At 52.3% G+C, this 26,897-nt stretch overlaps 1 protein-coding gene and 1 long non-coding RNA gene across 6 annotated transcripts in view; both read right to left on the bottom strand.

The window, feature by feature from the left end:
* Positions 1 to 26,897, bottom strand: part of LOC136394926 (uncharacterized) — a 199,618-nt gene that overhangs the window by 26,287 nt on the left and 146,434 nt on the right. The gene's annotated exons all lie outside the window — the stretch shown is intronic.
* The window catches only part of NCKAP5L (NCK associated protein 5 like), a 72,732-nt gene continuing 52,940 nt past the window's right edge, over positions 7,106 to 26,897 (bottom strand). For 2 of the 5 annotated variants that reach the window (XM_066368761.1, XM_066368765.1), the window contains exons 2-13: positions 25,252 to 25,313; positions 24,039 to 24,197; positions 22,245 to 22,313; positions 22,090 to 22,128; positions 20,862 to 20,981; positions 17,876 to 17,989; positions 14,257 to 16,886; positions 12,294 to 12,450; positions 11,931 to 12,012; positions 11,280 to 11,588; positions 11,060 to 11,202; positions 7,106 to 10,731 (exon numbers count right to left, since the gene is read on the bottom strand). In XM_066368761.1, the coding sequence (XP_066224858.1) occupies positions 10,516 to 10,731; positions 11,060 to 11,202; positions 11,280 to 11,588; positions 11,931 to 12,012; positions 12,294 to 12,450; positions 14,257 to 16,886; positions 17,876 to 17,989; positions 20,862 to 20,981; positions 22,090 to 22,128; positions 22,245 to 22,313; positions 24,039 to 24,161 (4,002 nt within the window). In that variant the 5' untranslated portion in view covers positions 24,162 to 24,197; positions 25,252 to 25,313 and the 3' untranslated portion in view covers positions 7,106 to 10,515. The other 3 variants (XM_066368763.1, XM_066368766.1, XM_066368764.1) reach the window with 2 other exon arrangements.

The raw sequence follows: 26,897 nt of genomic DNA, 5'->3' as shown, positions 1-26,897 counted from the left end.
CAATGGAAAAAAAAAATTTATATATATATATATATATATATATATATATATATATATATATATATATATATATATATCAGTCAATGAACAACTACAGTGAAGCAACTACAATCTCGCTCCCCTCACCCCTCTAAAATTAATAAATAAGCCTGACCGGGAGGTGGCGCAGTGGATAGAGCATCGGACTAGGATGCGGAGGACCCAGGTTCGAGACCCTGAGGTCACCAGCTTGAGCGAGGGCTCATCTGGTTTGAGCAAAAGCTCACCAGCTTGAGGCCAAGGTCGCTGGCTCGAGCAATGGGTTATTTGGTCTGCTGAAGGCCTGCAGTCAAGGCACGTATGAGAGGGCAATCAATGAACAATTAAGGTGTTGCAACATGCAATGAAAAACTAATGATTGATGCTTCTCATCTCTCCATTCCTGTCTGTCTGTCCCTGTCTATCCCTCTCTCTGACTCTCTCTCTGTAAAAAATAAATAAATAAAATAAATAAAATTAATAAATAAAATCTTAAAAAATAAGTAAAATAAAATGGGGATAACAATACTTACCTAAAAAGACTGCTGAAGATTAACTGAGTTAATATGTATAAGCACTTAGAACAGTGCCTGGCACACTGTAAACACTGTGCATGTGTTTGCCTTCTATTATTATTATTATTATTATTATTATTATTAAAGCATCAACTCACACATGTGCCTTGACCAGGCAAGCTCAGGGTTTCAAACCAGTGACCTCAGCACTCCAGGTCTATGCTTAATCCACTGCACCACCATAGGTCAGGCTATTATTTTTAAAATTTTTAAAAATTTTTTGTTTTCCGTTGATTTGAGAGAGAACGGGGTGGGGGGGGAAGAAACATCAACTCGTTCGACTTAGCTGTTCCATTTAGTTGTGCACTCATAGATTGATTCCTGTACCACCCTGACCAGGGATTGAACCTATAACTTCTGCACACTGGGATGGTGCTTTGTCTACTGAGTCACTGGCTAAGGGCCTATAATAATAATAATAATAATTATTATTATTATTATTACTATTGCTCAGTGGAAGCCTATGGAGCCACCTTAACTTCCTCATCAGCAAAACCCATCCTAGGACTAATCCCACCATCTCCCTTCTCTCTTCCTAAAACCAGGCCTCTATACCCTCCTAAGAGAAGAAACAGCAACCACTAAAACCCTACTTGCCTGTGAATTGATGCCACTCACTGGACATGCTGGCTCTTCAGCCTCTGCTGGGCTCTAGGCTCCTTTGAAAATCCTTGACTTGCCCCGAGCCTAGTTCCTCTTTGTTTGCTGTGACTATTTCACATCTTTACGACTTTCCCCATCCACATGATACAAAAGGGTTCAGGGAACAGTCCCTCTGCCTGATTGGTGGTGGCGCAGTAGCTAGAGCATCGACCTGGGATGCTGATCCCAGGTTTGAAACCCTGATTTCACCAGTTGGAGCACGGGCTCATTCGGATTGAGCGCAGGCTCAGCAGCTTGAGCATGGGGTCACTGGCTTGAGCTTGGGATCATAGACATGATTCCCATGGTCACTGGCTTGAGCCCAAAGGTCGCTGGCTTAAAGCCCAAGGTTGCTGACTTGAGCAAGGGGTCACTGGCTTGGCTGGAGCACTCCAGTCAAGGCACATATGAGAAGCAATCAATGAACAACTAAAGTACCACAACTACAAGTGATGCTTCTCATCTTTCTCCCTTCCTGACTTCTCTCTTCTCAATAAAGAGTCCCTCTGGCCCTGGCCGGTTGGCTCAGCGGTAGAGCGTCGGCCTAGCGTGCGGAGGACCCGGGTTCGATTCCCGGCCAGGGCACACAGGAGAAGCACCCATTTGCTTCTCCACCCCTCCGCCCTGCTTTCCTCTCTGTCTCTCTCTTCCCCTCCCTCAGCCAAGGCTCCATTGGAGCAAAGATGGCCCGGGCGCTGGGGATGGCTCTGTGGCCTCTGCCTCAGGCGCTAGCACGGCTCTGGTCGCAATATAGCGATGCCCAGGATGGGCAGAGCATCGCCCCCTGGTGGGCAGAGCGTCGCCCCATGGTGGGCGTGCCGGGTGGATCCCGGTCGGGTGCATGCGGGAGTCTGTCTGACTGTCTCTCCCCGTTTCCAGCTTCAGGGAAAAAAAAAAAAAAAAAAAAAATAAAGAGTCCCTCTGAGGTAAGTTGATATACATGGCCACCACATTTTGTAGCTGCTCCCATCGATGTGTGATGACCTCATAGCCCTGCACATTCCCTACTCTTGTTACCATCTCCTAACCCTTCCGCAGGGACCTAGATAGAGCTCAAGGCCCTTCTCAGCCAACTCCCTGTGGACACAGCCTCTTTAAAGCCCTTTGCCCTCCTGGCTCTCCCTGCAGCCCTTTCAAGTGGGTGTTGCCTCCTGTCCCTCAGCCAATAGGCTGGGCGCCCTTCTTTCCCTCAGTGCTTTCAGACAGTTCTTCCCTAAAGCCCTTCAGCTTTGAATCTCACATCAACCGACTATACCACCCACTCTGCCTCCCTTTTCCACTTATCTCTCAATAGCTGGTTACTTCCTTTTATTTCTTGAAGGGTTTGGCTCATGTCTCACTATCATTCCCTTTGACATTAATTCTGTTCTAATTCTTAGAGATTTCAATACCCTCCCAGATAATCCTCGCAGTATTCTGGCCTCTCAGTTCCACCATCTCTCATCTCCAATGACCTTGTCCTCTGCCATGTCTGAGTCACTCACTCCCATGGTCATTTCCTGGTCCTTTTCTTTCTTTCTTTCTTTCTTTTTTTTTTTTTAAAAGATTATTTTTATTTATTCATTATAGAGAGGGGAAAGAGAGGGGGGGGGGAAGGAGTGGGAAGCATCAACTCCCATATGTGCCTTGACCAGGCAAGCCCAATGTTTTGAACCAGCAACTTCAGCATTTCCAGGTTGACGCTTTATCCACTGCGCCACCACAGGTCAGGCACTCCTGGTCCTTTTCATTACCAATAACTGCAACCTCTCTCAGAGGCGGATTAAGGTCAGTTGAGGCCCTGGTCGCAGAAGAAAATATTGGGCCCCTAAGGGCCTGTTGGGCAGATAAAATGTATTATGCTCACTTTGTTAAAGTGGTGCTGCCCAAGTGGAGGCCGTTGCCCAGGTGATATTAATGTTTGTCTCTGTGGGCAGGCAGAATCCTTGTAGCCTGGGGCTTGGTTTTGGGATTAAACCTTTCCCACCCGTTTTGATGTGGGGTGGTACAATCCAATCATGCCTCAGAGAAGTGACTTTGTATTAGAGACTTCCCTATTTTGTATATTGGATTAAGGGTTTGGATTTCTACACTATAAAATGGGGATGGAGTGGGAGCTTGCGCTCTTGGTTCCTGAGGTTAGCATGAGAGAGCAGAGAGAGTAGAGCCAGCAGCAGGAGGAGGCCACGTGGAGGAGGCCAGGAAAAGCAGCCAAGATGGCGGAGTGCTGAGTGAGATGCCAGTTTGTACAGAGTTTGTATCTGGGATAAGAAAGGAGATGGGGAATTGAGGAAAATAAGGCTGGTGAGCTAGAAACCTTTGATTCTAGGAAACTCGGATAAGTCAGTGGCTTTGTGAGCACTGAATGTGATTGGGTTTTGGAGCCCAGTGTGTGTTTTTACTTGCCTGCCGGGTGCAAGCTAGGATTAAAGACTATGGCCCACCAGTTTGTGGCTCCGTTGTTTCTTTACCGACTGTCCGAATCCAATGCGAACCTGCATGGGCCGGGCTGCTTTGATGGTGGCCCTGGCTGTGGATACTGGCTTTACAGGGCCCAATGAAGGGTCCCCCTTCATTAGAAAAAAGTGTAAAGTTGGGGTTTTGTGGGACCATTCAGAAGTTGGGGCCCAGGGCACGCGCCCAGTGTGCCCGCCGTTAAATCCGCCTCTGACCCCTCTGTATTAGTGTCCCAGGGCTTCCTTAACAAAGTACCACAGACTGGGCAGCTTAAACAGCAGAAATGTATTGTCTCACAGAAGTGGAGGCTAGAAGTCCAAGATCAAGGTGTAGGCAGGGTAGCTTTTTTTTTTTTTTAATTTATTTTTTTTTTTTTACAGAAACAGAGAGTGAAGGATAGACAGGGACAGACAGACAGGAATGGAGAGATGAGAAGCATCAACCATTAGTTTTTCGTTGCGCATTGCGAAACCTTTAGTTGTTCATTGATTGCTTTCTCATATGTGCCTTGACCTTGGCCTTCAGACCGAGTAACCCCTTGCTTGAGCCAGCGACCTTGGGTCCAAGCTGGTGAGCTTTGGCTCAAACCAGATGAGCCCGCGCTCAAGCTGGCGACCTCAGGGTCTTGAACCTGGGTCCTCAGCATCCCAGTCTGACACTCTATCCACTGCGCCACCTCCTGGTCAGGCCACGGTAGCTTCCTTTTGAGGGCTGTGTGGGAGAATCTGTTCCAGGCCACTCCCAGCTTCTGGTGTTTGCTGGCAGTCTTTGGTGTTCCCTGGTGTAGGGTTGATACTGGACATGGCCTTTGCCCCTCCCCAGCCACAAAACACCATGGTTATAGATCCTGACCTCATGGGCTATGAGATAAAGGATAGTAAAACTATAACTAAGAACAATGGATCTGAGTCACCAGATATGTATCAAGCTTGACCTCACCAACTTGAGCACAGAGTCATTAGCTTAAGTGTGGGATTATAGACATGACCCCATGGTTGCTGGCTTGAGCCCAAAAGTCACTGGTTTGAAGCCCAAGGTCGCTGGCTTGAGCAAGGGATTGCTAGCTCGGCTTGAGTCCCCTGGTCAAGGCACGTATGAGAAAGCAATGAATGAACAACTAAAGTGATACAACTACAAGTTGATGCTTCTCATCTCTCTCCCTTCCTGTCTCTCTCTCATTAAAAACAAAACAAAACAAAACATTCTATTCAACTTTAGTTACTTAGAAAGAAAATGCCATCCATGGCTGGGTAGCTCAGTTGGTTATAGCATCATCCTGATACACCAAGGTTGCTGGTTTCATCCCCTGTCAAAGCATATACAACAATCAACCAATAAATGCATAAATATGTGGAACAACAAATGTATCTCTCTCCCTTTCTCTCTCTCTCTAAAATCAATAATTACAATTATAGCCTGACCAGTGGTGGTGCAATGGTTAGAGCCTCGACCTGGGATGCTGAGATCCCAGGTTTGAAATGCCAAAGCTGCCAATTTGAGTACAGGCTCTCCAGCTTAAGTGCATGGTTGCCAACTGGAGTGTGGGATCACTGAGATGACCTCATGGTCTTGGGCTTGAGTCCAAAGGTCTCTGGCTTGAAACCCAAGGTCGCTGGCTTGGCTGGAGCTCTCTAGTCAAGGCACATGTGAGAAGCAACCAATGAACAACTAACGTGCCACAACTACGAGTTGATACTTCTCATCTCTCTTCCTGCCTCTTTCTGTCTCTCTCACCAAAAAACAAAACAAAACAAAAAGCCCATGAACATGCACTTTTATAATCTGCATGTTTTTAATAATTACAAAAAAGTGTAATTATTTTCATTAAAATTTTTTTAAAGTTATACCTCACTCCAATATCATAGAAATGTTCAGCTGTATTTACTTCAAATTTACATGCTTTTTTTCTTCTTTTCCCAGTGAGTGGAGGGGAGATATAGAGAGACTCCCACATGCGCCCTTGACAGGGATCTACCCAGCAACTCCTGTCTGGGGCAGATGCTCTGCCCATCTGGGGTCATACTGGCAACTGAGCTATTTTTAGCTCCTTAGGCTGAGGCTCCACAGAGTCATCCTCAGTGCCCAGCCAGATGAGGTAGAACCAATCCAGCCATGGTTGCAAGAGGGAAGAGAGAGAGAGAGAGAGAGAGAGAGAGAGAGAGAGAGAGAATGCGTGTGAGAGAGAAAGAAGTGGGAGGAGGAAGGGTGGAGAAGCAGATGGCCACTTCTCCTGTGTGCCCGGACCGGGAATCAAACCCAGGATGTCCACATGCCGGGATGACGCTCTACTATTGAGCCAACTGGCCAAGGTCACATGCTTTTTTAAAAATTGTTTATATGCTTGAGCCTGACCTGTGGTGGGTCAGTGGATAAAGCGTCAACCTGGAATGCTGAGATTGCGGGTGCAAAACCCTGGGCTTCCCGTCAAGGCACATGAGAAGCAACTACTAGGAGTTGATGCTTCCCGCTCCCACCTCCCCTTTCTCTCTGTCCTCACTCTACAATATTATTTATATGCTTGAATTAAGTCACACATGATTACAGATGGGAGTATTTATCCAGATTTTTCTTCAGAGCATGATTTTTTTTTAAACTTTTATTAGATTTTATTTATTGATTTTTAGAGATAGGAGAATGAAAGAGAAAAAGAGAGCAAAAGGGAGAAACAGGAAGCATCAACTCATAGTAGTTGCTTTCTCTATGTGCCTTGACTGGGCAAGCCCAGGGTTTTGTTTTGTTTTTTTAAGATTTTATTTATTTATTTTACAGAGGATAGAGAAAGAGAGAGAAGGGAGGGGGAAGAGCAGGAAGCATCAACTCCCATATGTGCCTTGACCTGGCAAGCCCAGGGGTTGAACTGACAGCCTCAGCGTTCCAGGTCAATGCTTTATCCACTGTGCCACCACAGGTCAGTCATGCAGAGCATGATTATTTTTTTAAAAACTTTTTTATTGATAAAGAAAACAAAACATATTTGCAGAAACTCCAGAAAAGGATAAATAAAAATCACTGGCAAACCAGGGAAAACCTCAGTTAACATTTGGGACATTCCTACAAAAGGCAGGGTTCCCAGTGAGGAGGAACCCAAAACCTTTTTTTTTTTTAAATCTTCTTCAGGTGCTACTGAGTTTCTTTGATGGGTATAGTGATACATTTTATATATTTCATCGTCTTAAATATTCTGTATCTGACATTTTTTTAAAATTTTTTTAAATTTTATTAATTCATTTTAGAGAGAGGAGAGAGAGAGAGAGGAAGAGAGGAGAGAGACGGGGGAGGAGCTAGAAGCATCAACTCCCATATGTGCCTTGACCAGGCAAGCCCAGGGTTTCGAACCGGCGACCTCAGCATTTCCAGGTCGACGCTTTATCCACTACGCCACCACAGGTCAGGCCCCAAAACCTTTTCATAGTCTTGGTGATCCCTTGATGCCTTTGGGGGGTGAGGAGTAAGGGGAGGGGTCTGGCTGTTTTGGCTTCCTTTGTTAGGGAAACACCACAGAAAGTGTCCTACTGAGTGGTGAAGCAGTCACCCATTGTTCATGGAGAAAACAGTGAGGTCACCTTAATCAGGCAAGCAGAGGCTGCAAACTGAGATATGACATGTTCAGCCATAGTGAGAATGGAGTGGTCTTTTAGCCAAACCTTTCCTTGAAGTTCAAGGAGAAATCAGTTTCCCAGAAAACACACGTCTTTAACGCACGTGTGTCCCCCTCCCCAGAACTGCTTCAGATGGAATATTCGGTCTGTGTGTGCAGCACAGTTACGTGGGATGCGGGCTGGCTCATACAGGCCCAGTACCAGTTAGCAGAATGATGGGAGATTTAGGAACAAGAGCATCCCACCTTGGAACAGTTGGTGGGGAAGGCCTGGCTCCGGGTATGACTGATGCTACCCTGCTTTGGTGACTGACAGTGATTTCCCCAGGGAACAAGGCGACACCTTGCATTTACAAACCCTGAAGAACAGAGACTGGTAGTGACTGACCAGACCCTGGTGACACAAACATGGATGGACCCATTGGTCTTGGCTTAAAATGGGGAGTCCAGAGTCAAACCCAGCATGCCAAGCTCCTTCCTGAAAAGAAAACAGAGTGCATATCCTGCGGGCAAACAATTCTACTCTAACAAGGAAACAAGGAGATGAGGTAATCCATCAGGTTCAAACAGAGAAAAGGGCCTGGAAAACCAAGAAATAGTAAGTTAGGAGAAGGATGATATAGACTTCTTTGAGCCTGCCTGGCAAGAAGCAGAGATTTGCAGCTTGGTAGTATCATACTTAAGCCCATAAAAACAGAAGGCACAGTGGGATAGAAACCTGTAAGTAAAAGATGAAGTAAGAAAAGGGGATTCCAACATTTAAAGAAAACCAACTTATGTGACTTGCCCCTTCCCTAAGTCTTGTTAATTTCTTCAATGATGATATCAACTAAGGGAAACTGAAGGGAGAGGCCAGATTCAGGGAGAGGGTAGAAGAGCAGAGCTAAGGAGAAAGTCTGGCTGATGGGACCAGCAATACTGTAGGTGTTTATTTTAACACGGAGTTGTTTTTTTGACAGAGACAGAGAGGGACAGATAGGGACAGACAGAGATGAGAAGCATAAATTCTTTATAGTGGCTCCTTAGTTGTTCATTGATTGCTTTCTCACATGTGCCTTGACGAGGGGGGATATGCAGCAGAGCGAGTGACCCCTTGCTCAAGCCAGCCACCATGGGGTCATGTCTGTGACCCCATGCTCAAGCCAGTGACCTTTGGGCTCAAGCTGGTAACCTCAGGGTTTTGAACCTGGGTCCTCTGCGTCCCAGTCTGATGCCCTATATACTGTGCCACTGCCTGGTCAGGTTAACAGGGAGTTCTTTTACTACTCTCAGGAGCATTGGGGGGGCTGGGAGACACTGCTGGAAGGGGCTAGTATAAAAGGAGGTGCTGACACCCTCCCCACTCCCAACCTTCCTTGGGCTGGTCAGAGCCTGGGACAGTGTCCACAGCATAACTGAGTTGTGAATGTGCCCAGCACTACTCCCTGTCCAGGCACGCCTGACCTTGGCTCAGCAAGCCTGCGGTGTCAAAATGCCGTGTGTCTACTACAGGGCCCCCATGCCTACAATGAACTGTCTTGTCCACAAGGCCAGCAGTACTGAGTGTGCATGCTGCCCAGGTAGCCTCCAGAATGTATGCCACAGGGAGGCAGCCAGTGTAGACTATGTCAGGTGAGCACTCTGGAAGTCATTCAGCACCTTATAACCCAGGTGGGCAGGAGGCTGGCCAATGTGGATGACCTGGCTACCACCTGGTTTACCTTCAGGTCATTGCCCAACCTCATGCCCAACAGGCCCTCCAAGGGCTGGAGGGCCACAACCACCCCTGGCCTTCCTGTGCATGTGGAGAGTCTGAAATAACTCCTGGAAGTCCAGACCCTTCTGCACAGTCTCCCCTTCCTTTTTTTTTTTTTTTTAAAGATTTTTATTAATTTTTTTTTTTTTTAAGAGAAAGGAGAGAGAGAGAGGAGAAAAAGGGGGCAGAAGCGGAAGCATCAACTTGTGCTAGTTGCTTCCTGTATGTGCCTTGACTGAGCAAGCCTGGGGTTTAGAACCAGCGACCTCAGCGTTCTAGGTCGATGCTCTATCCACTGTGCCACCACAGGCCAGGCACAGTCTCCCCTTACTAAAGTGAGAAGTGAGTCACATTCTTGGCCTCTCTTTCCGAAAGTGAGAATTTTAGAGCGTGGAGAACTTCTGAGTGAAATGAGGTAGAAATAGGGGCAAGATCAGGGGAAAGCCAAGGTCTGAGGGGAAATTAGAAGTCGCCAACAGTTTGAGACCCAAATTGTTGTGCCTCCTTTCATGGCAACAGGAGTTACAGACACTTAACTCTGCTAACCCTGCAGCCCCTGAAGCTCAGTTTGCAGGTCCCACCCCATCTGGTATGTACAGGGGTACATGCATGACCACCGGTCCCTCCCCAAGAGACAGCCTGCCTCTGCCCTGCTCAGGTCCTGGGCCAGGGGAATCTCCCGACCCAGGCACTATTCCAGACCTAAGCAGACCCCAACCCCCCAATCATTACTTGCCTTCCAGGTGACCTCAGCAAGCTCTCTGGAAGGGGGTTTGCTTCACAGGGCACCTGGGATAGTCTCCCCCACCCCGGTGCCCACAGTTTCCATCCACCTGTCCATCCCTCGGTCCTCCCACAGAACAAGCCGAGTCGGGGGCATGGAGGGGCCTCCACGTTTTATTAGGGATACTGCAAAAGCAGAGGCTGGAAGCAGAGCAGCCGCATTTATAATAACAGATAAATTAACCACAGTGGGGGGATGAGGGTGGGGAGTGGGCCAGGTGCTTTAATATATAAAAAAAACAAGAAGACAGACAAACAGACCCCAAAGACATGGGGCAAGGGAGGGCAGCACCATTCAGACAGCAGGGAGGACCAGGGCAGATGAGAGAGAAGGCAACTTGACTCCTTACCCCAAAACGCCACTAGCACGGGGCCTCCAGACTGGCCCCGTGGGGGCTGGGGCAAGGAGCAGCCATGTTTGGCAGAGATGGCACAGCTGGCAGGCAGAAAGCCCAGCACCACAAGATGGCTCAGCCTGAAGTAGGAGCTAGGGCTGGAACACAGCGGCCCGGAAACCCAGTCCCTCGGAGGAAGAGGTGAGAGGATGGACCAAAGGTGCGGTCTCTCCCTGAGCTGAGAGTGGTCATCTCCTCCACAGCAGCTGTGACAGGGACCCCTTCACCTTCTTGTCAATCTGCTTCCTTAGTCCCTTCAGGGAGGAACCCTACAGGCCCTGAGGGGCAGGGCCTGAGGAGAGCCGTCCAGTCTGTGCTCCGAGGCACAGTGCCTCAGCCCTGACTCCCACAGGAGGAAAGCGAGTCGTAGAGCGAGTCGCTAAGAGACTCTGAGGTCTCCAGCCCTGGGGGGGGCCCACTGGCCACTCTGCCTTCCTCGCCCATGTCCGATGTGCTGGGAGTGCGGCTACCCCCAAATGCTGGGCCCTGGGGCGTCGTAGGGGCTGGGCGGCGAGGTTCGAGGCTCCGCTTCCGGTCCACTGCCAGGGCCTGGGAAAGGAGGGGAGCTCAGGAGGCCCCTCTAACCTCCCAGCCCAGCCTGAACGGCCCTGGGCTCTGCCTCAGGCAGGGGCCCACCTAGGCGGCTGCACCCAGAGGCAGGCTGGAGAGATGACAGCACAGTCCCACCAAGGTTCTGCAGAGGGCAAGACCCTTTTCCTCAAGAGGGATGAAAGAGGGGATGCCCAGAGGGGCACCCAAGGGGCTCTCCCACCAATCCCCCTCTGGGACAGGGCTGTACCTCACTGGAGAAATTGGGCTCCCCCTCTTATTCCCCCACCCTTTAGTCCTACTCCGTTTCCCCTTCAGTCCTGCTTACCATTGGGGTCCTGGGCAGCCCCTCCAATTGTCGGGGTGGGCACAGGAAAGGGTCACTAGAGCCACCAGCTGCCCTGGCATTGGGGAAGGTCCAGTTTTTGGCCAGCTGGACAGGAGGGGGAGGTCCTGGGTCTTCACAGGGATCTATGTGATGACAAGGGGAAGGTAGATGGTGGTTGGTGAAGCCCTAGGGGAAGCCCGCCCCCTGCCAGGATACTCACCGTCAGGACAGGTCTGATGGTCCCGGTGGCCTGGAGCAGCAGTGAGCAGCGCGGGAAAGGCTGGCATGCTGGGGTGCCGCCCGCTCACCAGCAGCTCCTCTATGCCTGGCACCTCACGCTCCAGTGTGTGGGCACGGCGGGGGACTTTGGTAAGGGGTGGTGGCCGAGTTGGGGTCCCCCCGGGTGGGGGCTCCAGCCGTGGTGGCTTGGTCTTGGGAGGATTCTTGCTGGGGGTCCCACAGCTGCTATGGTCTGGAGGTGGGAAGGTCCCAATGCCACTGTCCAGGGTTCGAGTCAAGGAGCCACAGGCTGGGGGAGGGGAGGGTAAGTCACGAATGTGAAGCTGTAGGTGGCTCATACACTGCCTTCTTCTTCCAGCTTCCTGGCCCAGCCCAGGCTCCGCCCCTGGCCCGGACTCCTCCAGGCCCTACAGGCTCAGTAGTCCCTGCCTACCCCGTCCCACCTCCCTTAGGCTTGGGGAAGATGGGCTGGCACCCTGAGGGCAGGGATGTACTGTGCAGCCTCAGTGCCCACCTGGTGATTGGCACCAAAATGGCACTCATGGCTGGACACCTGCTGCAGTGACAGGAAACAGTAAAGTAAGCAGCAAGTGAGGAGCCGGTCCCATCCTGGGCCCTTGACCCTGCTGACCTGTGAAGTGTGAGGTGGGCACTGGCTCGGCCAGGCTGTCCTCTGAGGGCATCTCTTCCTGCCTCTCTGGCTCGCTGCTTGGCTATGGGAAACAGGAGGCCTCTGAGCTCATTTCTCCCTCACCCCAAGCCCCGCCCCAACCCTCATCATTAGGACCTCTGGACTATGGATCTTAGTGACCACAGCCTGCCAGCCCTCAGGAAAACCTCTCTTCTTCCCAGCTCCCCCATTACACCCCCCCACTCCCAGACCGGAAGTGCATCCAGCAGCTTCCAGGCCTCAGAGAGGGGAGCCCTCCAGGTGCAAGAGAGCTGGCAGGACCCAGGGACCAGCCCTCTGCCCGTCCCTTCCCCAAGAACTTACCTTCCCTTTTCCACAGCCCTGAAGAGGGCCCACCAGGCCATTTCGGGGCCCTGAGGCTGGCCAGGAGTTCTTGGAGTCAGAGGACATTGGCTGAAAGTCACCATACTCGGGTTTGGGCTCCCTCCAGCTCTTGGGTGGCAGCTCCTTGCCATCCACCCTAGGAGCAGTAGTGCAGAGGAGATGAGGGAGGCCTTGCTCCCACCTATGGTGTGGGCCTAGTAAGGCACCCCCTCTCTGCACCTGGAAAAGGGGACCATAACCCTGGTGGTTGTCCCTAACCCCTTCTGACACTGGAAACAGTCAGATACCCTAGGGGAAACCACAGAGGAAGAGCAGGCGCAGGGAAGATAGGAGAACGCTCCCAAGGCTATCCAGAGTCAAACCTAGAGACCATGCGAAAATGTTGGCAGGTAGAAGGCAGACCTGGTCACATCCTGGTCTACAAACAACATACTTGGCCTGAGAGTGCACTTGCTGTTCCAATCACCTTACCGGGGGCCCAGTTCCTGCAGACATTCGGCTTTAACCTGACTCAGACAGAGCAACTGCGAGGTGGGGAGGCCTCTTCCCTGAACCATTACTCCCAGTGCTGGGCCCACGGCAGGTGCCAAAAGGCAAGATGGAAAGGAGACTCTCCTTGTTCTAGAGCAGTGGTCCCCAACCTTTTGTGGGCCATGGACCGGTTTAATGTCAGAAAATATTTTCATGGACTGGCCTTTAGGGTGGGACGGATAAATGTATCACGTGACCAAGACAAGCGTCAAGAATGAGTCTTAGACGGATGTAACAGAGGAAATCTGGTCATTTAAAAAAAATAAAACATTGTTCAGACTTAAATACAAATAAAACGGAAATAATGTAAGTTATTTATTCTTTGTGGACCGGTACCGGTCCATGGCCCAGGGGTTGGGGACCACTGTTCTAGAGGATGGGTAGTCAACCTTTTTATACCTACCGCCCACTTTTGTATCTCTGTTAGTAGTAAAATTTTCTAACCGCCCACCAGTTCCATAGTAATGGTGATTTATAAAGTAGGGAAGTAACTTTACTTTATAAAATTTACAAAGCAGAGTTACAGCAAGTTAAAGCATATAATAATAACTTACCAAGTACTTTATGTCAGATTTTCGCTAAGTTTGGCAGAGTAAATCTTTATAAAACAACTTACTATAGTTAAATCTTTTTACTTATACTTTGGTTGCTCCGCTACCGCTCACCGTAAAAGCTGGAAGGCCCACTAGTGGGCGGTAGGGACCAGGTTGATTACCACTGGTCTAGATGGGAAGCCCCCAGAGTAAGACTTTCATCAGGCCATGGTTCGGAACTAGCATTCCCTTGACTACTGTGTGCAGGCACTTAGGTAGGCTACTTCATCTGATACTGGATAAAACCTCTCTTCCCAAATGAGAAAGGGTCTCAGCAAGTCCAATGTCAGAGAACCATAGAGGAGGGGAACTGGGCACAAATCTCCCCACCTTTCCTCTTTTTTTGTGACAGAGACAGAGAGACACAGAGAGAGGGACTGATAGGGACAGACAGACCAGAAGGAAGAGAGATGAGAAGCATCAATTCTTCATTGCAACTCCTTAGTTGTTCATTGATTGCTTTCTCATATGTGCCTAGACCAGGGGGGCTTCAGCAGACCTAGTGACCCCTTGTTCAAGCCAGCGATCTTGGGCTCAATCAAGCTGGTGAGCCTTGCTCAAACCGACGAGCCCGCACTCAAGCTGGTGTCCTCGGGGTTTTGAATCTGGGTCCTCCGCATCCCAGTCCAACATTGTATCCACTGTGCCACCGCCTGGACAGGCCCCCCAACTTTCCTATTAGTCAGGCCACTAACCCCCAGATACTTTGGTGCCATGTTGCTGGATCTCTAACCCCTTTTGACCTCTGTAAAGCGTAAGCTTCTAGGCCAGGCAGTCCCAAGTCAACAACCACCTGCTGAGTAGTCCAAGGTCCTCACCTGTTGAGCAGCTGCTGCATGAAGGTGTCTGCACCCTGGTACATGCCAGTCAGCTGGCCCTGGCCCTGCCCCAGCCCTGCACCGGGCCCTGACACTGCTGTCCCGGGCCGCGGCCGGGCCCTGCTGCTCAGGTAGGCCTTCTCCTCCTCTAGCGCCCGGCGCAAATCTTCCGCCTTAGCCATCAGTTTGGAGATGTTGAGGCTCTCTGCCTCCAGCTTCCGGGATTCCACCTTGGCCTCCTTACGGAGTGGGGAGCCCCTGCTGGCCCCCTCCTTGCTCTTGGTGGCCTCTGTGCGGCGGTTCAGTGCTGGCAGCTTGCTCTTCTTCAGGCCAAACCAGCTGGCAATGCTACTGGTGTTTCGGTGCTTGGCCTCGGTGCCCGGTGCCCGCTCCTGGACCTGGAGCCGCAGCACGTTCTCCTCGATGCCCTTCATCACCTTCTCCTCAATGGCCGAGTGTGGGGCACGCCCCTCAGGAACTTGGCTTGGATCAGCGGGGCCAGGTGCTGAGGGTGTGGGCTGGGCCATAGCGGGTCCACAGTCTGTCCAAGGTGGGCCCTTCCCCTTGTCAGACTTGGGGGGCTCCCTGGTGGCTGGTGGGGCCACAGGTCGAGGCACCACCTTGGTAGGTGACTTGGAAGGTAGCTTTGTTGGGCTGCCGTGGGGGCTCTTATTGGGCTTGCCCAGGCTGGGGGCTGAGGTTGGCACTTTGACAGGGGTGCGGGGTACCTGGGGGCACAGGGCTCCTGCCAGCCGACTCTTGGCCAGCTCCACTTTGGTGAGGCAGCTCCTTGGTGAGACAGGCTCCAAGTCCACCCGGGCCCCCATGGAGTGGGAAGAGTAGACTCGGGCCCCAGGGTCACCAAGGAGAGTGGGATCCTGCTGCTTCAGGCTGCTTGTGCCCAAAGCCACTGCCCCCCGCAGGGCTCCCTTGGCTTCCAGCTGCTCAAGGGGCCTGGGGCTGGAGAGAGCCATGTGTCCAGTGCTCTCCCCTAGCCTTCCTGCTCCCCGCTCCTTCTCGGCACAAGGTCTGGTTAGCACCCCGTTCTTCTCTGGGCCGTGGGGCCCATCGGGGCCAGTCTTCAGTTTCCCCAAGGCTGCTAGTCTGTCCCGCAGAGGTGTGTAGCCAGAATCTCCAAGTCGCCGCCCTGCACCCTGGCTGGGCTTCTTTGCTGAGCTGCCAGGGGTCCTGCGGCCAGGATGGGGAGACTCCAAGACTGCCTTGTCCAAACTCTTCTCCTGGGGGCTCCCACAGGGGCAGGATTCTGGGAGGCAAGGGCTAGGGGGTGCTCCAGGGCTTCTGAGGACCTCAGAGGCCTGTTGTATTTCTAGAGCTAGTTGTGGGTAGGTGGGCACCTGCAATGGGGATGGAGGTGGCTCTGGAGAAGGCCCCCTAAAGGTGCTCCGAGAAAGGTCCAGGATGTTCTCGTAGCAGGGAGACACCGCCGATCCAGGGGACAGTGTGGTGGACAAGGCTGGCTGGGGAGGTCGGAGCTGTGCAGAGTCCAGGGCTGTGGAGCAGGGTGAAGGGCTGGTGGGCAGGCCCTGTGCCCCTTCTGGAGACAGCTCTCCTCCACCCAAACCCTTTCGGGCCAGCAGCGGGGAGGGGCTGCCATCTGAGCCACTGCTCCGGCAGGGGATTCGGGAGTTCCGGGGGAACTGAGGGCTGAGCTGGGGGCCTCCTGGGCTGGGGACCTTCTCTGAGGCTGAAGGCAGCTTTAGGAACTTGAGACCTCTGGCTGGAGAGGGCAGAAGGGGTCCCTGGGCTTCCCCAGGAGAAGAAGGGCCAATTTGGAGCTTGCTTTTCACCTGAGATGAGGAGTGGGGGTGGCCAAGTCGTGAGCCCAGGGGGGTATCCCCCGCACCAATGAACATGCTGAGGAACGGGAGGGGATCCTGGCCCTCTGAGGCAGCACCAAAGCCCGGCCCATGAGCCTCTGGGGTGCCCCCACCCCAAGCTGACTTGGGCAGGCCTTTGGACTTGGACAGTTGTAGGGGCTCCTGGTCTGGGGAGGACAGCTGCCCGGGACTGGGGTGGTCCCCGTTGAGTGGTCCAGCAGCCCCGGCCAGGAAGGCCTGTAGGTAAGACTCGGTGTCCTCAAGGAGCTGGCCTAGGTTCAACTGTTTGTGGGCCAGGGCCCCGAGCAGGGTGTCAGGGCTGGGTGCCTCATTGGGGTCCCCTGCCTCATCAGAAGAGGAGGAGGAGCTGCTCCCTGGGGCACAGGGTGGGCCAGAGACGGCACCAGGCGCCTTGGGGGAGCCTCTACGAGGGCCCCAGGGCCGCCCAGCACCCTCTCCCTCCCTAGGGTTCCCCAAGAGGTGCTCCCAGTGTAGCAGGCCTCCCAGGCTACCAGGGCCTAGTAGCAGGTAGGGGGCCCAGGGTGAGGGTTCAGGTTGGGGTGGGCCGCACAGCTCGCCATTGATGGGCTCGGGGGAGCCAGGACGCTCGCTTGGAGGTCGCCATGGTGTGGCAGGTGAGCAGAGAAGCAAGGGGTCAGTTTCTTCTAGGGCTCTCAGCACCTCCAGGATCTGGGCTTTCTTTCGAAGGAATGGGGACAGGGCATCCAGCGCAGAGGGTGGGGTGACCGGAGGTCCCGGGCCTCCTGGCCGCAGTTGTTGCTCCCAGCACACCTTGGGGGAGAAACGGCATGAGGAGACCATGTGCAGACCCAGGACCTGAGCTGCACAGAACTCAGTGTGCCAGGAGCAGAGCTGGCCTGGTTTTGTCTGTGTCCCCGAAAGGGATCGACTGCTTCTGGGATATGCTGGCTCATGTTCCTCAAGGGTCACTGAGCCCTGGTTGGTCCAACTCTTTTTCCCTGCACGACGGGCGTTGGGTGGGCACTCCACCTCCCCTCCTAGTTATCCCAGCCCCAGTCACCCACACTTCCCACTGCTACTTGCATGGGCAGGGCTGGCTACCTACAACACGGACAGCTCTGGCTGCCCCAGGGCAGGGAGGCCTGTTCATTTTTTAGGCTCCAGAAAGAACACAGAGACTCTAGAAGGGGATGTGATGTGACCAAGTCTTAAGTCAGTCACTGCAGGTAAGCCTAGGCCTTCTTGGCTCAGACAGCTGCCTGCTGACCTGATCTCCATGGAGAAGGGACTAGGAACGACTGACTACTGCAAGCTCTTCCTGGCTTTTGCGTGGCCTCTTCTTGCACCCAAGCCAGGCCAGTGTGACACCGTGGTTTACACCATGGGCTCTGGAACCAGACTATGTAGGTTCAAGTACCAGATCTACTATTTAATTATTAACTAGTATTTGGCAAGTAACTGAATCTCTAAGCTTCATTGTATCATCTGTAAAATGGATGGTAATTATGTTTAACCTCATAAAATAAGACAGCTGAGATCCAGGTGTTCAGCACAACGCCTGGCAGAGAGGGAGCTATCACTCTTACTGCAATATTAACACATTCGCTTTCAAGGCCAGTGCAATCACAATACTGGCAAGAAAAACGGGGTCTGTTTTTCTTGGTATGAGGTGATGGCTGAGGGCTCAGACCCAGCCTGGACAAGGATCTGTGTACCCCCTGGGACTTAGGAGACAGCAATGGAGGCAACTGACAAGCCCATAGCCAGCAGAGCCAGACCACTGTGCCTATACCTCCTACCTCTCTCTGTGCAGCAAAGTGCCCCAGAGGCAGCGAGGTGGCCAGTCCCTCAGTGGAGCTCAGGGAGGGGGAGGCTGGTGGCTCAGACGGTGGCTGGAGCGGGGTGAGTGGAATCTGCAGAGAGAAGGAGAATTAGCACAGGTGCTGTCCCAGGTCCCTACTCCCTCATGAATTAGGTCTTGTCATCCTGGGGTAGGAAACCATTGCTCCTTCAGGGACATCTCCTGACCCGAGGTATGCTGTCACCACTGTCCCCACCACGTGGGCAGAGGAGCCCTGGGAGACCACAGCACAGCAGGCTGAAGAAGTATATGGCCAGGTGGCACACAGGTGAGACTGGTCTGGGGGCTTTAGAGAAAGAGGGAGGGTCCCAGGCCGAAGGACAATGGCAGGCCTACCCTAGGGAACTCTGCAGCTCCAGGACCGCTCTGCTTTTCTTCAGGGCCTCTGCCCCGATTACAGAGGGGGTGAGCAGCGAGGCCCCTTCTGGTTCTGACTACTGGTGACCCCAGCAGCACAGGCTGACACTAAGGGGAGAGACACTCATTACTGGGTCTCAGAAAAGATGGTGGTGGGAATGATCACTTCTGTCTCCTCTAATGGGTTTCAGAAATTTGTACTCTGGGGATCATGGACCACTTCTCTCTCAGACCCTGTGAATGTTACGTCCTTCGCTTAGGCATCTCAACAAGATACCTGTCAACTTTAACTCTTCCCTGTTTCTCATTCTCCGTAGCTTTTAAATCTTGGATCCATAGTGTCTCTCTGCCTCCCCTCTGCCCACATGCAGCTGCTCCTTCAGCCCAGATCCTCACACCTCTGGCTACTCAGCATTTCTTTCTCTAGGACCTGGGTGGCTTTTCAATCTCCACTGTAGAAGGTAGCCTAAAGCATCTTTCCCTTTTTCCCCCCCTAAAGCATCTTTTTGTCAAAGCCTCCTATGCCTCCCCACTGAAGACAAGTCTGAATTCCTCTGCTGGCATTGCAGGCCCGGCCGGCCTGTTCTTCCCTGATGCCGTCTCCAGCTCCGTCTTACTCACTGCGCCTTCACACACCCTTTGTTCCAGCCTCGCCGAACAGCTTGCTGCTCCCTAGGCTTCCCTCTCTTCCTTCCACAGGGATTCCCTTTTCACTATCCCCTACTCCACTCTTAGAATCCCCCATCCATCATGGCCCAGGTCCAACTCACCTCATTAAGGGAACCGTCTCCAGCCATCTGTGACGGTCTCCCCTCCCTCTGGCTCTTGGACAGCACTGCCACACTCTGCTTTGTACTACCGCTCTCTGCAGACCTGCCTCAGCTTCCGCAGCCCCAGTCTGCAGGGGCTACGTTCACTCTGCACAGGCCACAGCCCTGCCCAGTTCCATGTGTGTTGGCAAAGGCATACTCACAGTAAGAGCTTAATTAGCATTTCCTCAATGGAGCTTTCATCCTAGCAAAGCACAACTTGGGAATAACATTAATAATGATAAACAGCTGCCAAATATTGGCTATCTGCTATGGGCCCAGCTCCATATATTATCTCACTTAATCCTCACAACACCCTGCAATATAGGTATTCTTATCCCCATCTATAAGGAAAAATTGTGGTTTGTAAGGTTATATAATTTGCCCAAGGTCACAAATTAGCTAAGTTAGGAATACAGTCCAAGTTTATCTGAGGCCAAGGTTCATGCTCTTCCCATGATGTCATGTTACCTCTGGGAAAGATACATCTCTTGCTTCAAACCCCAAAATTCATTTCAAAATCCCAAATTCAAATCCCAGAATTCATTTAAGGAAAAGAGAAACAATTTAAGCATGATCCACACCTCTTTTATCACCAGTTACTGAGAAGGGTACGGATGAGGAGAGATGGGCCAGTGGGGTCCGACCCCTGGGAATTCCAGGGTGAACTGTAGCAGGGTGAGAGCCAGCGCGGGGCGGGGGCTGCACGGTCCTTGCTGCCGATTCAGCCAGCTCTGTGCCAGGCTGGTGGGCAGGGGCTCTAGAGGGGCCATAGTGACAACAGGCTTCCTCTGCCAAGGGTCAGGCTTCCCAGGGAGCTGAGGGCATCCTGCTCAGGATCTGGGAGCCAAGAGCTGCCTGGCCCATCTCTTCCTGTCAAAGTCAGAGGTGGGGTGAGGGGTGTGCCGGCTGACTTCAGAGCCTGCTGTTCACCTCGGGTACTTGGAGCTACTCCTGATCCTCCCACCCCCATTTCTCACCCTATCCTTGAGGCCTCCTGACAGAATGATCCCAAGTGACATAACTGAGACCAGGATTCACTCCTAGTTGGCTCCTGCTTTTCCTGGCTAAGGCAGATGTCAGGGCTAGAAGCAGGTACCAGGGTCCAGGGCCATGCCTGAGTCAGAAGGTGAGCATACAGAGTGGGACAAAAGTAGGTTTACAGTTGTTCATACAGAAAAAAATACTATAATAAATAATAATATAAGAATAATGTCTGTGTTTCTTGCACTCACAACCCTTATTAAGCCTTCTTTTTTGCCCCACCCTGTATGCAACACACACACATACAGAATTATCTGGTCAAGTGCCATTCCTGACCTCTTGGTGACACCAAGCACTGGGTGCCTTCCACCTGGTCCCACCCCTGACTCTGGCCAGGAAGAGGCAGTGCAGTGGCCAAAGGGGACCCTTGGGAGTGTGAAATAATTACATTTTCAGCCTCCACCCATTCCCCACACAGGGTGAGAGCAAGCTAGAACCTTCTCTTTCAACAAGGATTCCCATCCAACTGGGAGGGGAGCACTTGCCAGGTGCGGGACAGCCCAGCTTGAGAGGACTTGGAGTTTTCACCTCACCTAAGGCTCAGATCTATTAGGTTAGGCAAGCCTTCCCTGCACGGACTGCCCCCAGAATGAAGGGGAACGGCTGGACAGCTGGCTTCTGTAGGTATTTGGGAAAAAAAGAGTGGAGATAATGATGGGGCTGGGGGAGGCAGGAAACAGGTGCGATGAGGGAAGGAGAATGGCTTATACCCACCTGAGGGAGGGAGCCTGTCGTGAGCTGGAGTTTCTGCTGAAACAGGGCGCTCAGCATCTGGTTCTGCCGTTCCAGGTCAAACACCCTCTTCTTCAGCTTGATGCACTCCTCGCGAAGGTCCTGTCATACCCAGGGGGCAGGGGGAAAGCAGGAGACCATGGTGGGGCGGGGCGGAGCAGCATGAGCACACACAGTCCACTTCATCAGAACAGTGGGCACTCCTACTGAGCATGCCCTTCTCCTGCAATCTCCTGTGAGGGCACTGAGCCTGCCTATATTTACAGCTATCAGGTCTTCAGGGGATGGGAAATTCTCTAAAGTTAACCACTCCTGGTGGAAAGAAAATCCCATTCCCATTGGTAACTTCCCCAATCCTGGAGTCAATGCCCTACCTCTTAGAAACCACATACCACAGAAACGTCCATACAGAGTGGACCGTATGTCAAGAAGTTACCCACAGGCCTGTCCTATGCTGGCACAGTAGACAAAACATCGACCTGGGATGCTGAGGTTGCTGGTTTGAAACCTTGGGCTTGCTGGGTCAAGGCACATATGAGAAGCAACCAATGAATAACTAGGGTGAGGCAACTATGAGTTGGTACTTCTTGCACCCCCATTCCAACTCTGTAAAATCAATAAATAAAATCTTTCCAGTGACCCTAGGCTTCAAGCCAGCAGCCTTTGGGCTCAAGCCAGCAACCATGTGATCATGTCTATGACCCCATGCTCAAGCCGGATGAGCCCTCACTCAAACCTTCAGGGTTTTGAACCTGGATCCTCATGTCCCAGGTCAAGCTCTATCCACTGCACCAACACTGGTCAGGCAATAAATGAAATTAAAAAACAAATAAGTTATCCATAGTACTTGCGCAAGTATTTAGATGCCACCTTATGCTCACATCAACATTGCTTTCAGGGCCATTACAACCTGGAGAAATCAGCTGGGGCCAGGATAAGGGAAGGATTCAACCCCAAATCAGTTCTCATAACTCAAGAGATCTGGCCTCATCTATCCCATCCATACTTTCAGGTAGAACAGTACAGCCCTGTCTGAAGTGAGGAAACAGGGGGAAGGTGTGGAGGTGTGGGGGAATGACTGGGCCAATAAGACATTACCACCTATCAAACCAGGCTCAGGGGTCCCCAGGAAGGACCTCCCCTGTGGTATCCAGGGCCTCCCCCAGGGATGCTGGGCTTAGGGGTGAGAATGTCTCCCATGACCACTTACCTTTTGGTTCAGCAACGCCTGCACCACATGGTTGGCAACCTGAGGACAGAAAACCCCAAAGCAGAGCTGTCAGCTGACCCAGCCTCTGTCTAGAGGAGACAAGTTATACTCTCCCAACCCGCCCCAGCATCAGTCCCACCGCAGACCCCACAGACCTCGTCCAGACAGCGCTCATAGGTCTCCCGCTGGTTTTCATTGGCCTGGGCAAGTGCTGAGTTCTCTGCCTGCAGGTTTAGTAAGAGCACAAAAAAGAGGCTATGGGATCATTCTTCCCTCAGGGCTAATTCCTTCTGGGGAAGGGGAGGAGGCAAGGAGTCTACTAACTACATCCCTGCCCAGCTCTTGGTTCTGGTTGGATTCTGCCATGAGGAGGCCTATAGAAATGGGCATTAAGAAGGCAGAGCTCAGCCTGACCAGGCAGTGGCGCAGTGGATAGAGCATCGAACTGGGATGCCGAGGACCCAGGTTCAAGACCCCGAAGTCACCAGCTTGAGCGCGGGCTCATCTGGTTTGAGCAAAAGCTCACCAGCTTGGACCCAAGGTCGCTGGCTCGAGCAAGGGGTTACTCGGTCTGCTGAAGGCCCACGGTCAAGGCACATGTGAGAAAGCAATCAATGAACAACTAAGGTGTTGCAATGTGCAATGGAAAACTAATGATTGATGCTTCTCATCTCTCCGTTCCTGTCTGTCTGTCCCTGTCTCTCCCTCTATCTGACTCTGTCTCTGTAAAAAATAAAAATAAAAAAGGCCCTGGCCAGTTGGCTCAGTGGTAGAGCGTCGGCCTGGCGTGCAGGGGTCCTGGGTTCGATTCCCGGCCAGGGCACACAGGGGAAGCGCCCATTTGCTTCTCCACCTCCCCCCCTCCTTCCTCTCTGTCTCTCTCTTCCCCTCCCGTAGCCGAGGCTCCATTGGAGCAAAGATGGCCCGGGCGCTGGGGATGGCTCCTTGGCCTCTGCCCCAGGCGCTAGAGTGGCTCTGGTCACAACAGAGCGACACCCCGGAGGGGCAGAGCATCGCCCCCTGGTGGGCAGAGCGTCGCCCCCTAGTGGACGTGCCGGGTGGATCCTGGTCGGGCGCATGCGGGAGTCTGTCTGACTGTCTCTCCCCGTTTCTAGCTTCAGAAAAATACAAAAAAAAAAAAAGAAAGAAAAAAAAAAAAAGGGTAGAGCTCAGCCTGGCCTGTGGTGGTGCAGGGGATAGAGTATTGACCTGGAATGCTGAGGTTGCCAGTTTGAAGCCCTGGGCTTGCCTGGTCAAAAAACATGCAAAAAGCAATCAATGAACAACTAAAGTGAAGCAACTATGAGTTGATACCTCTCACTCCCTCTCCCTTCTCTGTCCTCTCTGTAAAATCAAGAAATAAAATCCTAAAAATAAATAAATACATAAATAAATAAAAGAACACAGCCCAGATATCTGGTTTTTTGTAAACTTCAACCTCAGTCAGTGAGGTTGGAGGGGCTGGGGAGACAGAGTGGCCTGGAGGACCTAAAGTGGGGGGTGCCAAGAGTAAACCTTATTTCCCTGGGAGAGGGCCGCTGGAGGGAGGAGGGCAGGGTCTTAAGAATGTGACATTTAAGGAACCATGTCCTTGTTGCTCAACTCCTCAGTGCCAGGTCATCTAAACCCTTTTTCCTATGGCCTTTGTAACCACCCCTTTCTTAGAGCCAGTTGGGGCATGAAAGTGGGGGAGAAGAGGGGTAAAGAAGGGAGACATTTAGGGGTCAGGACAGCCCTGCTCCTGTGCATGCCTCTTGTCCCTGAGCTGGCACCATGCCCAGAGAGCTAAGAGCAAGGAGAAGGCTCCTCAGAGGAGATCTGCTGAGAGATGTACATTTCCACTCCAGCCTAGCGAAGGGGGCAGAGAGGACGGTCTACCACACCCAAAACACCTACACCAAGCTTACAGGAAAGGGCATCCCCGATGCCCCATCTTGCCCCTGCCCTACCTCCAGCTCCCGCAATCGGTGCAGAAGCTCCTGGCAGGTACCCGGCTCCATGCCGCCATCACCACCCTCTCCTGGCCTCAGGTTTTCAGGACTCGCAGCCGGCTGGTCCATGGCCTCTGACATCAAGCCCTGGGAACAAGTGAGAGAAGTCCGGGCAGGCTACTCCAGGGCCCAGGAGGAAGTGAGGAGGAGAAGAGGACAAAGACAAAACTTGTCAGTATTCTCGGACTGTAGCTCAATGGGACCAATGGGCCATGGACACTGTAACAGCTCAGGGTCAGGCTAAGTCTCTCCCGGTCAAAGCACAGACAAAGACATTCTTCCCATCTTAAGAATAAAACCATTGTTTTATAACTGCACTTGCCCTGTAACAGGTCACATAGACACTGGCCAGGAGATGAGAAACTTGAATTCTCCGCTGAGATTGGCCCTTAACTGGCACACTGTATCTTCCTGGGCAACTGGGAGGTGCCCTGAAACTTGCAAGGATCCCTACTCCCACGAGGCCCAGCGACGCGTCTCTTGTTGCACGCTGGTCCTCTGCAGGAGTCTTGGCCCTGTCTCCCACTTTCCATTTCGCCAGCTCCTTCCTATTCATTCTTCAGGGCTCCCAACCCATGTCCAGTCAGGACCTGTACCTGCCTCCCCCCAGACTGACAATTCCATGAAGGCAGGGACACTATATTCACTTCACTGCCCGGGCTTACACTTCCTGGTGTGAGACCTGGTGGTAAGAGACAGACTGATCACTCAATAGACTCATCTGCCACTGCCTGAACACAACCCAGCCAGGCTTCTAACCTGAACTGTGCGTGTGACCCCCTCACCCAACCCCACCATTGCCATGGTTACTGGCTGTACTGAGTAGGTTTCATCTTCCATTTGAGTTTCAATTTCTCTGCCAGAGGAAAGCGCTCATTTCCTTCTTCTGCACAAATATTGTGGAAATTTCCAGTGGATGGGAAACCCTTCCTAATGTAAAAGGGTGGAGGCCCCGGTCCACAACCGACTACTTGCCTTTCTGCCCCATTGAAGCCCGCACAAAAGGAGCTTAGCACTTTGGGACCAAGGAAGAGAGGAACTCAGCAGCTCATCAATCAGGCATCTGAATGCTCTCTCCTCCATCCTCCACGGTGGGGCACAGGGGCACTCTCTGTCCCAGGCCTCCTCCTCCAGTCCCATCACCAGCACACAAGGCCCCAGGGCCCCTCACCTGTGTCAGCCGCCTCAGCCAGGCTGGCACACTCACTCCAACAGCCAGAATGGTCACCTTGCCTGTGGAGAAACAGAGGGAGATGATGTCAGCCATGCATTCCATGAGCACTTATCGGGCTTTTGCTGTGTGCTAGGTGTTGGGCTACAGTGGTGAACAAGCCAGTGAAAGCCCTGACTTTAGCTTCCGTTCTACTGGGGGAGGCAGAAAACACACAGATAAACCAAGGAACATATGCTGGGTCCTGGTGAGGCACTGAGAGGTGACGGTTAATCAGAGACCTGAATGAAGTCCAGATGAAATCCTGGGATAGAAAAAGCATTCTGGGTAGAGGAAGAGCAAGTGCAAAGGTCCCAGCTCTCAGCCAGGAATCAGTCAGATACCAGATAGAAATGAACAGCAACACATGGTGCTTTATGGCCCCTCCACAACCTAAGTCTTCTTTAATCCTCATCACCACAGGGGGAGTTAAATGCTATTACCAAAACCTATATTGAGATAAGGAAACCAAGGAACAGGAAGTTATACTTGCATACACTGAGTGTATCCCACGTGCTTCCACTTCCTCATGCACCAATACATTTGACTCTCCTACCAACCTTGTCAGGGGAGCGCCAGCCTGGGGAGGAAGGAAGCAGGCTCTGGAGGCAAAAGATGCAGCCCATATCATATGGCTGGTTCACAAAGCACACTGGACAGGCTTGGCTTTCACACACACACCCCGGGGCTGCTCTGTACACAAGCCGTACTGTAAACTCCTTATATTCATTAAGCTCTGTACAGTCCCAGGACTCCTGGATTATAGTGCAGTTAAACAGATATCTGGGTTAGAATCCCGACTCTACAATATCTGTTTCCTCACCTGTATAATGCAGATAAGAATACTAGGCATGGCCCTGGCCGGTTGGCTCAGCGGTAGAGCGTCAGCCTGGCGTGCGGGGGACCCGGGTTCGATTCCCGGCCAGGGCACATAGGAGAAGCGCCCATTTGCTTCTCCACCCCTCCCCCTCCTTCCTCTCTGTCTCTCCCTTCCCCTTCCGCAGCCAAGGCTCCATTGGAGCAAAGATGGCCCGGGCGCTGGGGATGGCTCCTTGGCCTCTGCCCCAGGCGCTAGAGTGGCTCTGGTCGCCGCAGAGCAACGCCCTGGAGGGGCAGAGCATCGCCCCTGGTGGGCGTGCCAGGTGGATCCCGGTGGGGCGCATGCGGGAGTCTGTCTGACTGTCTCTCCCCGTTTCCAGCTTCAGAAAAAAAAAAAAAATACAAAAAAAAAAAAAAAGAATACTAGGCAGAAGGGGTTCTTGGAAGATGAAATGAGATCATGCATATAGAGTGCCATGCATGAACTCAGTAAGTGGAGGCTTTTCGTGTTATTACATCCTGACGCAGGCACAGTGCAAAGTCCTGCAGTGGAGCCTGCTGCGACATTCCTCCATTTCCGGTCTATACCCAGGTAGGCAGGCCCTGAGTCACAGGCTCCTCACCTTGGGGTGCAACTTAGGGGCACCTGAAGATCTGAGAGGCCCTGCCCTCAGGGGCTCCCCCTCTGCCAGCTCTCCAGCCCCCACCCAGCCTTTACTCTTCTCTGCCTGGCTAACAGCAAATAGGAGAACACTTCTTCCTGAGTGGGAAGTGGGCTCCTGAAAACT

Source organism: Saccopteryx leptura, chromosome 2 (genome assembly GCF_036850995.1).
Source record: "Saccopteryx leptura isolate mSacLep1 chromosome 2, mSacLep1_pri_phased_curated, whole genome shotgun sequence".
NCBI classification, from domain to species: Eukaryota; Metazoa; Chordata; class Mammalia; order Chiroptera; family Emballonuridae; genus Saccopteryx; species Saccopteryx leptura.
Note: the sequence above shows the minus strand (reverse complement) of the source record. Positions and strands in the feature narration are given on the sequence as shown.